Source organism: Emydura macquarii, unplaced genomic scaffold (assembly GCF_026122565.2).
Source record: "Emydura macquarii macquarii isolate MOO-44397 ecotype Brisbane River unplaced genomic scaffold, CSIRO-AGI_Emac_v2 contig_3128, whole genome shotgun sequence".
NCBI lineage: Eukaryota > Metazoa > Chordata > Testudines > Chelidae > Emydura > Emydura macquarii.
Window position 1 is genome coordinate 942,589 of NW_027133265.1, and position 15,761 is coordinate 958,349.

General features: G+C 40.8%; 1 protein-coding gene across 3 annotated transcripts in view; it reads left to right on the plus strand.

Moving 5' to 3' along the window:
- The window catches only part of USP46 (ubiquitin specific peptidase 46), a 35,070-nt gene that overhangs the window by 14,216 nt on the left and 5,093 nt on the right, over positions 1–15,761 (plus strand). For 2 of the 3 annotated variants that reach the window (XM_067531147.1, XM_067531148.1), the window contains 6 exons: positions 89–302; positions 1,628–1,857; positions 4,900–4,976; positions 8,409–8,492; positions 10,803–11,000; positions 12,501–12,579. In XM_067531147.1, coding sequence (XP_067387248.1) covers positions 89–302; positions 1,628–1,857; positions 4,900–4,976; positions 8,409–8,492; positions 10,803–11,000; positions 12,501–12,579 — 882 coding nt within the window. The other variant, XM_067531149.1, reaches the window with a different exon arrangement.

The following is a 15,761-nucleotide window of genomic DNA, read 5'->3' on the forward strand; positions in this document are numbered from 1 at the left end:
GGGATGCAGATTGCAGAGGCTGGATGAAGTGATTAGTTTATATTACCTTGCACAGCAATTCAGAGCATTTTTGCTTTTACATTGACAGTTTGGGAACACCTGCTACTGTAACTCTGTGCTACAGGCATTGTATTTTTGCCGGCCCTTTCGGGAGAATGTATTGGCATACAAGGCCCAACAGAAAAAGAAGGAAAACCTCTTGACATGCCTGGCAGACCTTTTCCACAGTATTGCTACTCAGAAGAAAAAAGTTGGAGTGATTCCACCAAAGAAGTTCATTTCAAGGTTACGAAAGGAGAACGGTGAGTGCAAATTCTGATTCCTTTCAGAGACTCATGTAATGTCTAGGAAGGTAAAAACACTGGACAATGTGGTCAAATTAATCAGTCAGATTAGATTTGTAATAAGCTTTTAGATCTTTGTTTCCTAACTATGAATTCTTTAGTGTATACATACAGCTACCTTGTGTGTGTATGTATGTAGCAGTTGACAATAACTATTCTAGGATTTGCAATTAAGGATCAAATCTTCCATGGGTGCACAGCTGGTCTATTGCTATTTCCACTGCATGGAGGGGAAGGCAGTAGAAAGCCAGCAGAAGGCAGTTGGGTGGGTATGAAGGTCTCTGCATATTGCAGAGAAGTGCTCTGCAGTGCCTTTCTAGACAGTACCATGGAGATGGATATTTTGGGCAGCTGGAAGAGAGACAGCAGTGTGACCAATAGGTTTGTGGGGTTCTGCATGTGCACACATGCACTGAACTCCATCTGCTGCTTCTCCCATTCCCAGGAATAATGACTGTGATCCAGCTTCACAGGAGCATTGGGATAAAAAACTACTTGTGGATAAAAAAGGCAGTAGTGCGCACTCCATTTGGAGAGATCCCCCTCCACGTGGGCTTAAGGGACATCAGAGAAGAGGGCAGTCCCTGGTAACACAGCAGTCTGTTCTGCATGGGAGCCATATCAGAGACAGTGTAAAGGCACAGGGTCTGCACACAGATGGCCCTGTGCCTCTGAAGGAACCCCCTGTGGGAGTCACGTGTACCTTGGTTGGAGAGGGTTGCAGGGGATAAAAATACATGTCTTTGGGGAACAGAAGTTCCTGCTTCTTCAACAGAGAGTGGGATGGGGCAAACCAAGCTGCTGATGGAAGAATTCAAAGGAAATTCTGAAAGGGGAGCATCTCATATGACATCACCACAGAGATACCTCCCATGGGTTCCCTTCTGGTGTCTGTGCGTGTGCGCGCACCATCTGGCCCATTATTTATTGAGCTTTATTGGCAGAAACAAAGACTCAGGAATTAATTTCAGGAGCAACGTACTCACCAAATTACTGTGGGAAAACATAGCCCTTTGAAAAAAAAGCCCACACCTTTTTGTGTCAGCCTCTCCCACCTTCAGTCCTCACCTATGTTTTTTATTGCCCAGTTTAAGCACATTCCTAACATGGACATTGAAGTCAATGGGATTACTCACAATCTTAAAGTAGGCACCTTTTTAAATATGTTTCTGAATTGGGGCTTATAATTGTATTTGGGTGCAAAACCTGAATGTAAGTATATCCTTTCCTGCATGGAGCAAGGTAACTTTAGAAAGAGACAATTCTGCCTTTCTCCTTTGCAGATCTCTTTGACAACTACATGCAGCAAGATGCACATGAATTTTTAAATTACTTGCTAAACACCATTGCAGATATCCTGCAGGAGGAGAAGAAGCAGGAAAAGCAAAATGGGAAACTAAAAAATGGCAACACGAAGGAAGCTGAAGAGAACAATAAACAAGAACTCACCTGGGTGCATGAGATTTTTCAGGGAACACTGACTAACGAAACTAGATGTTTGAACTGTGAAACCGTAAGCATTGGGGTGGTTGGTTTTTTTACGCACTAATAGGTCGATAGATATATATAAATATGTGAATCTATTCTGCCACCTGAGAAATGTGGATATTCCTGTATAACTTCACTTCTTGAAGTGAGTATATTATTTTCCAAAAATACATTTTTGTAGAGCATAACTTGACTAACCTGTCCCAAACCTTGCAATTATAATACATATCTATATGGTTAGACTCCTCATTAGCTAATCTGATATATCCTTTTTCTCCAAGCCATCTTTATTTATAAACAGTTAATATATGTATGCAGCAACTGTGGACAACGAATTTGCCTCATTATTCCATGAGTTAGGGATAACTGCATAATTCACAAGTGGCAAAGTTCAGATCAATTTGTGTTAATTCATCCCTAAGAATGTCATTAACGTTGAAAGTATTTGCAAACACACTGTATATTTTCAGGGTTTTTTCCCCAGGATTTTAAGAGGATACGTCAACTTGAAAACTAGTCAGTTTGAAAAATGAGTACAGAATAGTTCCACCTAGTACACCGGACAGTGAGTCCCCTGCCAATTTTTGTAGTTTTTCAATTGCATTTTCCTATTTAAAAATTGTTTTTCTCTCCTTTGTTGCTGTGTGAAAGACCCACACAAACAACAGGGAAACTGACTATTCTGGGAGAACAGTGGAAATTGATTGCATTTGACAGCACTTTATATATATATATATATATATAGAGGGCCAGATTCTGCTGCCTCTGCTCATGTACCATAGCACTCACTGAACTGCACAAAAAGTCTCCTGGAACTAAATAAGATTACTTGCAGAATGTAACAATATCAGAATCTTGCCAAAAGTGAAGAAACAAAGGGAAATATTGAAAGACAGTGTTTTGCTCTAGTGTATTTCAGATATAATAATTCTAGTAACCAATAGTAGGTAATATATATATATATATATATATATATATATATATATATACACAGCCTACAAAGAGTTATTTAGATACAGACAGTGTTATTCTCACTTATGAATGCAGATTGAATCCACTTTTCCAGTTAACTTTAGTACAGTCTACATCACTCTGCTTCCAGACCAACAGTTGGAGACCAGTTGAAACAGAGCATATTTTCAATCTTAAACATATGATATGTGTTTACATACTGAAGAACCTTTCTGTGGTTGCTGATCTTGGATGAACTAAAGGAGGATGTGTGTGTCTTCTTCTTATTATTTTCAATAAACCTAGATGCTAGGAACATTTATTTATGTCTCTCGAGACTCTTCTAAGAGCTGGTTCACACTTACCACGCGATTCGGCGGCAGTCGACGGGAGTTACGCAAACTACGCAGAGTAGTTTGCGTAACTGACATCGACTGCTCTGCTTCCCTTTTGTGCGCTGTTCACACTGTTCACAGCGTTCCCGTCGGCTCAGCGCTACGCTACCTGAGGGGGTGGACTTACTCAGTCAACTTCCTGATCGATTGAGCAGGTCTCACTGACCGCTCAATCGATCCTGAAAGATTGATCTGGTGGCGGTGATTTTGCCGCTATCAGTCTGAACATAGCCTGTGACATAGTCTATGTTCATTGAAGGTGGATCCCAATCAAACCTAAGGTGTGAACACTCCTGAATTTTGGAGAACTCAGGATCCCAATCCAGACTACCTGGCTGGCAACCCTAAGAACAACCCTCCACCCCAATAGTTTCCCCAAATTTAAATCCTGTAATTGACTGAAATTCTTTAAGGTGGCCTATAAGGGACGTGAGTAGAGCAGGGCAGAGAACAGAAATTCCAGTTTGCAGAAGATTTTGATATTTAATTTTTTGTTTTCTTTTGGCTTGGAATGAAAGCTGAACATGTAAAATTCTCTGTGAAAGAAAAGTACAGGAAAAAACATTGTTTCAGCTTGATCAAAAGTGCCAGAAATAGAACTGAAATGGTGTGGAAAGTGGATGAATGGATTTGCTGACTGATATGGGGAATGTATTTACACAATTACTGGATTCATTTCATTTCAATTTTAATTTCAGTTAATGGTATAATGCAAAATTTAAAAAATTCAAAACAAAGTTGTTTTAAAGGAAAAATGGAAATGTTTCATTCAAAAAAATATTGAAATGAAATTGGACATTTCAGTATTATTAGAACTCCCTCCCTCCCCTTTTCCTTCTCTGAAATGAAATTTTGATGAAATACACATGATTTTGCAGAGCATTTCACTTTCTATGGAACTGCATTTTCCGATGGAAAACTGTTCTGCTGATTTTTTTTTCCCAACCAGATCTAAACACAAGGCTAAATATCAAAAATAGCAACAGAAATTTGGTACAAAAATGCTATGCTTGTCACTGAAGAAGAGAGAACAAAAACCACATAGTATCCATATTGGTGACTATGATATTTCTCCATGCATGCCCATTCTTGATTTCTCCTAACCCCTGCACCTGCACTTCCATTGCACAGGTGTGAATATAATTATGTAGGACTTTAGCTGTGTGCATATAATGCAGTATATTATAGGTAAAAGACCCAAGAAAGCTCTAATACAATGTGCACTTTAAAAAAAATTAAAACTGGCAAAAGTATTTTCATATTATTTTAAAATTCATCATAGAGCAGTGCCAATAGATTATTGGATCATCTAGAGGGTAAAGAGGTGAAACACTTGTTATTTATATTTAAATCAATTATGTTTTACTTTCTTGTTTCTTGCTCAAGCATTTGAAAATCACAAATGAACTAAAATTTGGCTGCTCCAAAAATATGGTGGTGCAAAGCCATGCCACTGTGAGGACTAGAGATTGATGATTACTTAGTCATGGTCAATAAGTTCGGATAAGTGCCAGAAACAGAACTGAAATGGTGTGAAAAGTGGAGTTGATGACTGATATGGGGAATGTATTTACACAAAAACAGAAATATGTTTAGAAAATATTAAAATTAGTTATTTTGTACAATTTGTATTTGTAGTAATTGTTTCAAGTGCAAAATTTGTATATGGGTTTCAACTGCATTTAGATGTGTGGTTTATACATATGTATTTTTTGCTACAGGTTAGTAGCAAAGACGAGGATTTTCTTGACCTTTCTGTTGACGTGGAGCAGAACACATCCATTACGCACTGTCTAAGGTAAATGAATGGAAGATTCATAAATGCATCGGTTTTGGAGATGTTTTTACACAATTAAATCTTTTTTTTTTTTTTCTTCCCCCTGATTCTCCCAGTCCAATAAAGTAAAAGTTTTTGGAACATCCCTGAGTGATGAAATGCAAGACAAACTGTGCAATGTTAACTGAGCTTTTGCTGAGCAAAAGAAAAGGGAAATAAATCGAATGTTCATGGTGCAATAGAACAATAAGAAATTTACTTTAAATTCATTTTGTGTGTGTGTGTGTCTGTGAGAGAGAGAGAATGGCTCCCTCTTGGAGGCAGAAACTGATCATCTGTTCACCAGAAGAGTTGCGGAAGAAAACAAGTTTGCTTCAGTGTTATTTAAGTATGTGCTTAACTTTAAGCTTATGTTCAAGTGCTTTGCTGATTAGGGTTTATGCACATACTAAAAAATAAACGTGCTTTGCTGAATTGGGGCAGAAACCCTGGAAACAAGGGTTTTTAAAAATCTAATTTTCTGTTTTGTAAGTTGTGATCTGCTACTCTGTCATCCTAAAATTATAGAGGAAAAAGAATCTTGACTTTTAATGCAAGTTCCAATTGTGTAGGGAAGCTGCAGTGCACCAGAAACTGACAACATTTTAACCATAATCCCTGAAAGATTTAAAAAAAATACCTTTTCCAGGTTCACATGGACTGACTGCACTGGATGGATTTAAAATAGCATGAGTCCTGGCACTGACTACAGTAGATAGGTTTCTACGTTTAAAACAATATGTTGTTATTTTAATTAAATAATATCAGAAGGCCAAAATAGTCTTTCAAGGTCCAAAGTTACTTAGAACTTTTAAAAAAAATGAAGCTTCAGAGTCTAGGAGAGTCCTGCTTACATAGCATACCACACCTAAAAACACAGGGAAAGAGCAACAGCTAGGATATTAACAGCTTCCTGAATCAGACACAAGTGCACCATTCCACAGAGCTCTGGAGATGGGGGATGATTAGTGCATATTGGAATGTTACTTATGCTCTACATCACAGCTTTGCCTGGTAATTACTATTTCATTTCAAAACTCTGGGTTCAGGGGAGTTCTTCTGTTCAGTTTCAGGCAAGTCTATTTTAGGGTTTTGTACTGATGCTCATCAACATAATTATGTCTGCACCAGTGGAGCTAGTTTGGGACAATAAAGGACTTTGCCTTAGATAACCGGATGTCCTTTTTCTATTCTTTTAGAACAGCGTTCGTGACCACTGGTAAACATACTGGTGTTGGTACTGCAGCCTTTTGTCACTGATACTTTAGGCTCTTGACCTTAGTCACTGGTGGGCCACCATTGGTCATCTCGCATACAGCTGTATGCATTCAAACTCACAATGGCACTTAGGATTCTCCAAACAGAAGATTAAAGTGCATACAAAGACTGCAAATAGGAGGCAGCAAGGACTGACTTTTGCAGCCAAAATCTTAGTCTGGTAAACTTTTTAGGAACTGCTGTTCTTGAAAACTATCTATCCCCGGTATGTGAAAGTACCCTAAATTATATTTCTGAGTGTCTGCCTGTTAGATTGAAACAAGCAATTGTATCATGATCAACCATATGAAAAACAAAATGCAAGAATAAGTTATACTAGATATTCTAAACAGAGGTTGATATTTTATCTAACCTCTTGATCGTTAAACTCATAAGAAATTTATTGTTTAAAAAGACCTCTCTTCTTCAAGGCTACATAGTTCAATAAAAAGGGCATAATCTGGAACTGAGAGCTTTGCTAATGCTGTCATTTGAATCTGTGCAATCCATTCCTTTCCTCCTACACTCTGCCAATGTCACATGTCTTTCACCTAAAACAGAAGCTAGAAGGGTTAATAGCCTTGCCAGACAACCTCCTATACACATAGGGTAGTTTACAGAACTGACATAACTAAAACCCCAGCGGTGAACAGTATAACAGCCACTTGCTTTAAGTAGTCTTTCCATCCTCCATTGCAGGAACAAAATAGGCTGAAAATACTCCAAACCTTTTTTGAGAAGGTGGCTCCAGATTGTTACCTACAAAACACAGAAGGCAGAGAACCAGCAATTGCCATCCTTTGTGATGTCCTTTTATGCAAGACGCACATCTCCCTCTTTGGAAAAAAGAGAAAAGCCTCTTTTAATTAAACATTTGTAAAGCTAAAACACAGGCCTCCCATAGCTGCATTATTATACCGTATCACTCGTGAAAAAATGAACAGATGCCTCTGCAGCTATTTTCTGTGAAGTTATGTTATTAAATTTCACTGCCTGTTTTCTATGACAAAAGCTGCTTTTGCTGCATCTTCATGATGTAAATACTGCAGCACTGAAAAGAGGAACAAGTAAATAGAAAGTGTTCAATATTTCGATAAAATGTATTTCTTCACACTACAGATTAAACTTTTCTAGTCATTTCTTTCTTTGGACGAAAAGGTCTTTATGTGTTTAAGTGATCCAAAGAATACAAGCCTCCAGCATAATCTTCTCCCCTGAGTCTCAGGTCTGGCAAAGAGCAGGAGAGGAATTCATCTAACAACAAAATGAATTATATATCAATTATTTTTATTTCCATTCCAAGTTGCAAAGGCCAGTTGACTCAGTCCATTTGATCCCAACTTTCAACTCCAGTCTCTGTTATAATTTTTTTTCCCATTAAAAGATATTTTTATTTATGTTGGCTACATGACCAAGTAACACCAACATACTTTCTATTTTTGAAGGCACCTTTCTGACCGTTGGATAAATCTTGACAAGAAAACTGGGTTTTATTTTTAATAATCCAAATTGTTCTAATCCTGAAATAGCTTGGGGGTGTGTGTGTGTCTCTAAGTATTTAAAAATTCCCCTCTGCTCCCTCTAACCACACTTATTCAAAGTTATTTTTTTCTGTTTCAGTGACATGGAGGAGAATTAGGGGTGTCTTGAGTGCTGCAGCTGTTGGGAATACGTTACCCAGTCCTGCAGCCCTTACGCACACAGATCTTGCATGAACTTCTGTGAGAGTTATATGCATGGAAAGCATGCATGCTGAATTTCATAAAAGAATACTATATTGAAAAGTCTTGTCTGGTGAAATAATTGCCAAAGTGAAGCAAACAGCCAAACAAAACTCTTGGTATTCAAAGAAAAGTAATTCTTAGCATGCCACCAGCAAAGCACTTACACATGTTCTCCAGTTTAAGCAAGGGGACTACTCATGTATTTAAGTATGAGTTTAAGTGCTTTACTGATTTAAGTGCTTTACTGGGTATACTGAGTATAAGCTATGATGAAAATAACATGTCTTAGAAACTGGATAAAACTCATATTGATTTCAGTGGGGCTAGGGCTTCATTCATTGTGTCTTACTGGCTTTTCAGCTCCTCCGTCCAAGTGTGATATTGGAGGGAGGTTCAAGAAACTTTAAGAACTGATCATTATATTTATTTACAGAGACTTCAGTAACACAGAAACACTATGTAGTGAACAGAAGTACTACTGTGAAACTTGCTGCAGTAAACAAGAGGCACAGAAAAGGTGGGTAAAGAATAGTGCAGTTCAATCCCTGTTCAGCTAAACTGGACTCGTAGGGTACGTCTACCCTGCAATAGAAGACCCGTGGCACGGCCACATTGGGACGGGGTCAGCTGACTTGGGCTCGTGGGGCTATAAAATTGCAGTGTAGATGTTTGGACTCGGCTCTGAGGTCCTGCAAGGGGGGAGGGTCTGGGACATGGTGGCATGGGTTTTTTATCATAGCGTAGACATACCGTTAGTAGAAATTTACATCACTGCTGAAGTGTGGCCTGACACATTAAACTGCAATCCAGTCCTCCAACTTCTGTGTTTGCACAACATTCCCAGTCTCATGCTTCTGATCCCCCGGAGGTTGCAGTGAACCTCCTCCTGAACCTGTCTGAAGCTTCTTGGCCCCTGGTGACTGCAACCATCTCTCACACACACACACACACTCCATGTGGACCTTAAAACCAAGAGGTGGAGCCATCGCTGCTGCTCTATAGCTACTGCTGATAGAATACCTGTATTTACAAAGTGCTTTTGTACTGTGCAGGCTTACTTATAGGATTACAAAGTGCAACCCTTCTGTCAGCTGGAGTCAGCAGCAACAAGGGTCAGGTTCAACATCTAGGGGTTCCTTTCAACAATACAACACAAAACCAGCTCAAGCCCCCACCCAGGCACCTGGGAAATTATATGCCTCCCCCTGGGCACCGCCAAAAGGCAATACTTCCCCTATCACAAGCACAGAGTCTGAGTGCAGAAAGAAGATGCTTAATAAAAGGAGGGAAGTAACTCAGCATTAATTTGGGAAAACAGCATAAGCAGGATTCATAACCATAAAACCCCCACCCCAGAGTACATTGGGCAGTTTCCTTTGCCTCTCCTTTCTTTCTCGCCCCCCACCCCACTTGCAGTAGTTGTCCTTGGTCAGTGATAACCCAGAGTTCAGGGGTGCAGCTGAGCGAATTCACCTCCCGCTGTGGCTGGGGCAGGGAAGAAGGCGCCCTGCTTGCCTCGTGGGCCATCACCACTGCACCGCGCGCCACTCTGCCGGCCGCCTTGCTGGCTGCACTGCCTGCCCCTCTGTCGGCTGCCCTGGTGGCCACTTATTGCTCCACGGGCTGCTCTGCCAGCCTCTCCTGCACACCGCCATCTTCTGCTACCACCTGCTTCTCCACTATGACCTCCACAGGTTGGTCTCTTGAGGTTCTACCCAGCTCTCAGTGTTTTCAGCTCTTACTGACCGTCAGCTTAGTGGGTGAACGTCAGTGCTGAAGCTGGGCGATAGTGCTGTCCCACAATAGATGATTTAAGCTGTAGCGCAAGCACTTAACAAAATAAAAGACCCCTAATAGAATCTGAATTAGCTCTATCTTTGAACGGTGGGGAGGTTAAACCATGCCTGGGGCTCTTAGGCAGAGCCCACACTTCCAGACAGGAACACCTGTCCCACCCCCTATCCACCTTCACTGGCTCTGGCATCTGGGCCTCTTGCTTAGCCAGTTCTGTTCAGATGATAGTGACCCTTCAATCAGGACAGGCTAAGCACAGTTCTATTGCCCTTTGCTCATACAATAATAAGACCAACATTTCATTGCTCCTGCATTTAACACTAGAGTGATTTGTAACCCAACACCAGCCAAAGGGATCATTTGGGCAAAGCAGCCCCATCAAGTTGGAGAGAGTCCAGCGGAGGGCAACAAAAATGATTAGGGGGCTGGAGCACAGGACTTATGAGGAGAGACTGAGGGAACTGGGCTTGTTTAGTCTGCAAAAGAGAAGAATGAGGGGGGATTTGATAGCGGCCTTCAACTACCTGAAAGGGGGTTCCAGGGAGGATGGGGCTAGGCTGTTCTCAGTGGTGGCAGATGACAGAACAAGGAGCAACGGTCTCAAGTTGCAGGGCAGGAGGTCTAGGTTGGACATTAGGAAAAAGTTTTTCACTAGGAGGGTGGTGAAGCACTGGAATAGGTTACCTAGGGAGGTGGTGGAATCTCCATCCTTAGAGGTTTTTAAGCTGAGGGTTGACAAAGCCCTGGCTGGGATGATATAGGTGAGGTTAGTCCTGCTTTGAGCAGGGGGTTGGACTAGATGACCTCCTGAGGTCCCTTTCAACTCTAATATTCTATGATTCTATGCTGAGCATCTCAGCAGGGTGAGTGAGCTCATGCAAATACAGTCTGGCCCTGGCGCCTGTTTCCCTGCCCGCAGCCAGCTCGGTAGGGTGGGGCTCATTCAGACCCTGCGTACACACGGAAAGTATGATAGTGAACTGATCAGTGCTCCATCATATACACTCTACGATTCCCATTCATGGTTTCACAGGATGAGAGTAAAAAAGCTGCCAATGATCCTTGCATTGCACCTCAAGAGATTCAAGTACATGGAGCAGTTACACAGGTACACCAAACTCTCTTACCGCGTGGTATTTCCTCTGGAGCTACGTCTCTTCAACACATCTGGCGATGCTGTCAACTTGGATCGCATGTATGACTTGGTGGCTGTGGTTGTTCACTGTGGCAGGTAAAGTGCATTCAGGTATACCCAAACTGTTATCAGTATTGCCAATTTCAAACGTGCAGAAGTCATGTGTTGGGCCTCAAAATATACTCAGAAGATTTTTGAAGATGCATTTTGGGTTTTTTTGGTCTTTGGAGCTTTTTTTCCCAGGCTCCTCAGCAGCCCACCTGGTGAGGAGTTTGGGAGCTAGGCTTCCCCAGACTCCCCTGCAGGTTGGCCAGCCCACCTGGCAGACTACTGTGGAGGTGGGGTTCCCAGGCTCCCCGGGAGCCCGAAGGTATACTTGTTTGGGCAACACCAAAATGTTCCTGGGAACATTTCAATTCTGCAAAAGAATTTCGACGTTTTTGGCTTTTCACCTTAATTTAGAACAAAACAATTTCCAAAAACTTCAAATTGTTCATGAATGTCAAATTCCGTTTCCTAGCCAGCTCTGCTTGAAACTGGTATCATAGGACTAGAGAAATGAAACATAGAAAAGGATCTATCAAGTCGTCTAATTCATCTATCTGACAATACAGAATGTTGTCTCTGGGCCTGATCTTGCAATAAATTTGCATATACAGACCTTTATTAGTCTGCAAGGTCACTTTGAAGTCAATGGGACAACACACAAAAGTAAGGATCTGCCTGTGCCAAACTGTTTACGAATTTGAGACCAACTTTAGGTTACCGAAAATTGGATTATGATGAAATATTTTGGACAAAAAATATATACTTATGGGCCAGCCCAGAGTCATAGCTGTAATATTCTGCATATGACATACCTAGTCTCTCAGCCAGATTTTTATAAATGAATCTGGTGTAAATCCAAGTAATTTCAACAGAGTTACTTTGTTTATATACCAGTGCAACTAAGATTAAAATCTGGCCCTCTGTGTCTTACTTCCGCAAGGCTGGAAATATTTGGAGACAGCAAATTCAGACTCTAGCAGGAGGCAGTGGTTGTATATTTTTTTTCTTACTAAATAGTGATTGCTTCAGCTGGCTGATTTTAACAACTGGTGATGACTGGTTAGAATGAAGAATGGTAGCTTTAATAGGAGATCTCTGATGTGAGGGATGGTCAAGTGTGGAAAAATAAATGGAAGAATTCTTAGAGCACAAAAGGAATGTGAATGATTGCTCTCCCCACCTAGAAGAAGATACATAATTGTATTTCTATGTTTAATATCAGCCTGTTTTCTTCTTCTTTAATTTTTCATTGAGCAATTTTGAAAATATTTGTCGTTGTTTATATCTGCCACCAACTAATTGTCAGTTGCTTTTTAGCTAGATTTATAAACTACCATAATGCAGATAATGAGTGGGCATTTGATTTTCAGTTGACTAATACATTTTATATAACCCAATATAGGAAAAAGAAGAATGCACATGTCTACTTAACACTGCACGTTGGCTTACAAGGGGCATCAGTGGAAATATAATATATATTTAACACATGACTTATCAAAACCAACCCATTTGTATCTCTTGATACTTTTTTAATTACTTTTTTTCTAGTGGACCTAATCGTGGCCATTATATTACCATTGTGAAAAGTCATGGATTTTGGCTTTTGTTTGATGATGACATTGTAGAGGTCAGTATGCTGATGATCATGAGAAGATTATTGGTGTGTAAATTCCCATGTCCATTTGGTGTGGTTTACCATTCAGAGACCATCAGCTTTTGATGATGACTTGATTTCCCCTTCCCTTTTTCCCAATTTAAGAAAAGGTAAACACATTTTAGAAAGAAAAAGAGGCTGTTAAACGCATGCTGTAAAAAAAATGCAGAGTCTAGTTCTTTCTGTTACGTAAAGGGAAATGGGCCTGATCTGTAAAATTCAGATTTAGATTTGAACCTCTCCTCCCCAAGAGCTCAAGGAATGTTTGGATCTCAGTTTAGTTGACCCCACTACAGAAACAGGAGGGTTGGAATTCTGATCCTGGTCATGGAATCATAGGAGATTAGGTTTGGAAGGGACCTCAGGAGGTCATCTAGTCCGACCCCCTGCTCAAAATCCAACTAAATCCAACTAAATCATCCCAGCCAGGGCTTTGTCAAGCCGCAGCTTAAAAACCTCTAAGGATGGAGATTCCATCACCTTCCTAGGTAACCCATTCCAGTGCTTCACCACCCTCGTGAAAATCTTTTTCCTAATATCCAACCTAGACCTCCCCCACTGCAACTTAAGACCATTGCTCCTTGTTTGTCATCTACTACCACGGAGAACAGCTTAACTCCATCCTCCCTGGAACCCTCTTCAGGTAGTTGAAGACTGCTATCAAATCTCCCCTCATTCTTCTCTTCTGCAGACTAAACAAGTCTAGTTCCCTCAGCCTCACCTCAGAAGTCATGTGCTCCAGCCTCCTAATAATTTTTGTTGCCCTCCTCTGGACTCTCTCCAATTTCTCCACATTCTTTCTGTAGTGGGGGGCCAAAAACTGGACACAATACTCCAAATGTGGCCTCACCAATGCCAAATAGAGGGGAATAATCACTTCCCTCGATCTGGCAATGTTCTTACTAATGCAGTCCAATATGCCGTTAGCCTTCTTGGCAATAAGGGCACACTGTTGACTTATATTCAGCTTCTTGTCCACTGTAACCTGCAGGTCCAGTCTGATCTCAGAGTTTAAAGCCAGAAGGGAGCACCAGCTCATCTAGTCTATCTTGCTGTACATCACAGGCCACCAACACCACTCAGCACTCACACACTAAACCCAACAACCAAAATTAGACTGAAGTATTACAGCCCACAGGAGACTAGACTTTTATGAGACATAGGCAAACAATAGCAAAGACTGGAGACGCACTAGTGTCTGAGGCCCCAACAATGGCAGGGAAATGATTAACCAAAATATACTCAAATAATCCTGGCAAGTGACGCACACCCACATTGTGGAAAATTTCTTCCTGACCCTACACGTGGCAATCAGTTAGAGCCTGAGCATGTGAGCAAGAACCAGCCAGCCAAGCACCTGAGGGAAAAAAAACTGGGTTTCACCTCAGAGCACTGGCCTTCCTAGCCGGTGTCCCGTCTCCAGCCCTGACCATCTCTGATGGGGGTGGGGGGGAGGGGGTGGGTTTGTAGGCTGAACAAGCCAAGCTCTTCCAGTCTCCTCTCATAAGATAGGCCCTCCATTCCCCTGATCATCCTAATAGCTCTTCTTTGCACCTGTTCCAGTTTGAATTCATTTTTCTGTTTAAACATGACTGACCAGGCTTAGGCACAGTATTCCAAATGAGATTAATATTTCTCTGTCTCTAATGGAAATGCCTCAACTGATACATCCTAGGATCGCATTTGCCTTTTCCTCAGCTGCATCACATTGGTGGCTAATGATCACCCAGTGACTGACCTGCATACCCAGTTCTCTCTTGTCCTCTGTAGCTTCCAACTGATGAACCTGGACTGTAGCAGAAACCCTTATTATTAGACCCTAATTGTGTGATTTTGCACTTTGTACTATTGAATTTTATCCCATTTGCTATTCCAATCTTCAGCGTCATCCAGATCTTCCTGTATAATATTCTGAACCTCCTCTGTATTGACGATGCCTCCCAGCTTTGCATCATCAGCAAATTTCACTAGTATACTCCTACTTTTCATGCCCAGATCATTAAGAAAAATATTAAATAAGATTGGTCCTCAGACAGATCCTTGAAGAACTCCATTAGTAATCTCCCTCCAGTCTGATAGTTCACCTTTCAGCACAACCTGTTGCTGTCTCCCTCTAGCCAGTTTGATAACAAGCTTACAATTCTCGCACTAATTGCCATTCTATAAAGTCTGGGAGTGTTTTGTGAGTTTTGATGCAGGCCCATTTCCATTAAAATGTAAGATTACAAAAAACGTCTTCAATCCTTCAGTCCTTATTCAGAAAAAATTCCCATTGACATCAGTGGAGTTTGTTTTATCTCAGATAAACATACAATGTTTTTTATAGCAGACTGTTTTAAGTTAGTTTGAATTTTTTGTCTGAATCTAATCAAGTCAACCCCAAATACATTAAAATCTACAAGGTCTAGGGCCACACATTGCAACCTTTAATACAGTAAAACTCCCATTGACACCTGTGGCAATTTTGCTGTATTAAGGACTGCAGAATTTGACCACTAGTCATTTACCACTGAAGTGAGTGTAGATTTTAAATTAAAACAATATTTATTACTATGGTACTTTCCATTTTGAAAAGTACAAGTCAAGTTACATCACTAAATAAAACTGGATTCTGCATTCAATCTGGATTTAAATCAGACTGTAAATCAGAGCAGAATCTGGCCTACAGTTGGTGCAGATGCAGTCTGCTCATAGTGCAGCAGTGTCCCAAGCAGACACTAGAAATCACTGCAGTATGTTGCCAAGACTAGGGGCTGATTCTAATCTTACGCTACTGTAAGTCAGGAGTAAAGTCATTGGAGTTATAGCAGAGTGAAACTGATGTGAGATAGGAATCATGCCCATTGTTTGGAAAGAGAGAGCTTAAACATAAGGAGAGCAGAATCTGTCCCAAAAGACACAGTGATGAGTAAAATGAAAATAAAAGGAGGGAAGTAGAGAACCCCTGTGGCAAGGCAAAAGTTTAATGCAGTATCACTATTTTAGAAACCTTCTACTGTTGCCTTTATAGAAAACTTAAATCACAGTTCACCCGTGCTTGCTATTATGTAACAGAGAAAATATTCTCTCTATTTATGAAATGAATTCTTCATTATTTACCTGTGGCCAAATCCTGCTTGGATTATTCAGAGCAGTAATCCCATTAACTTCAATGA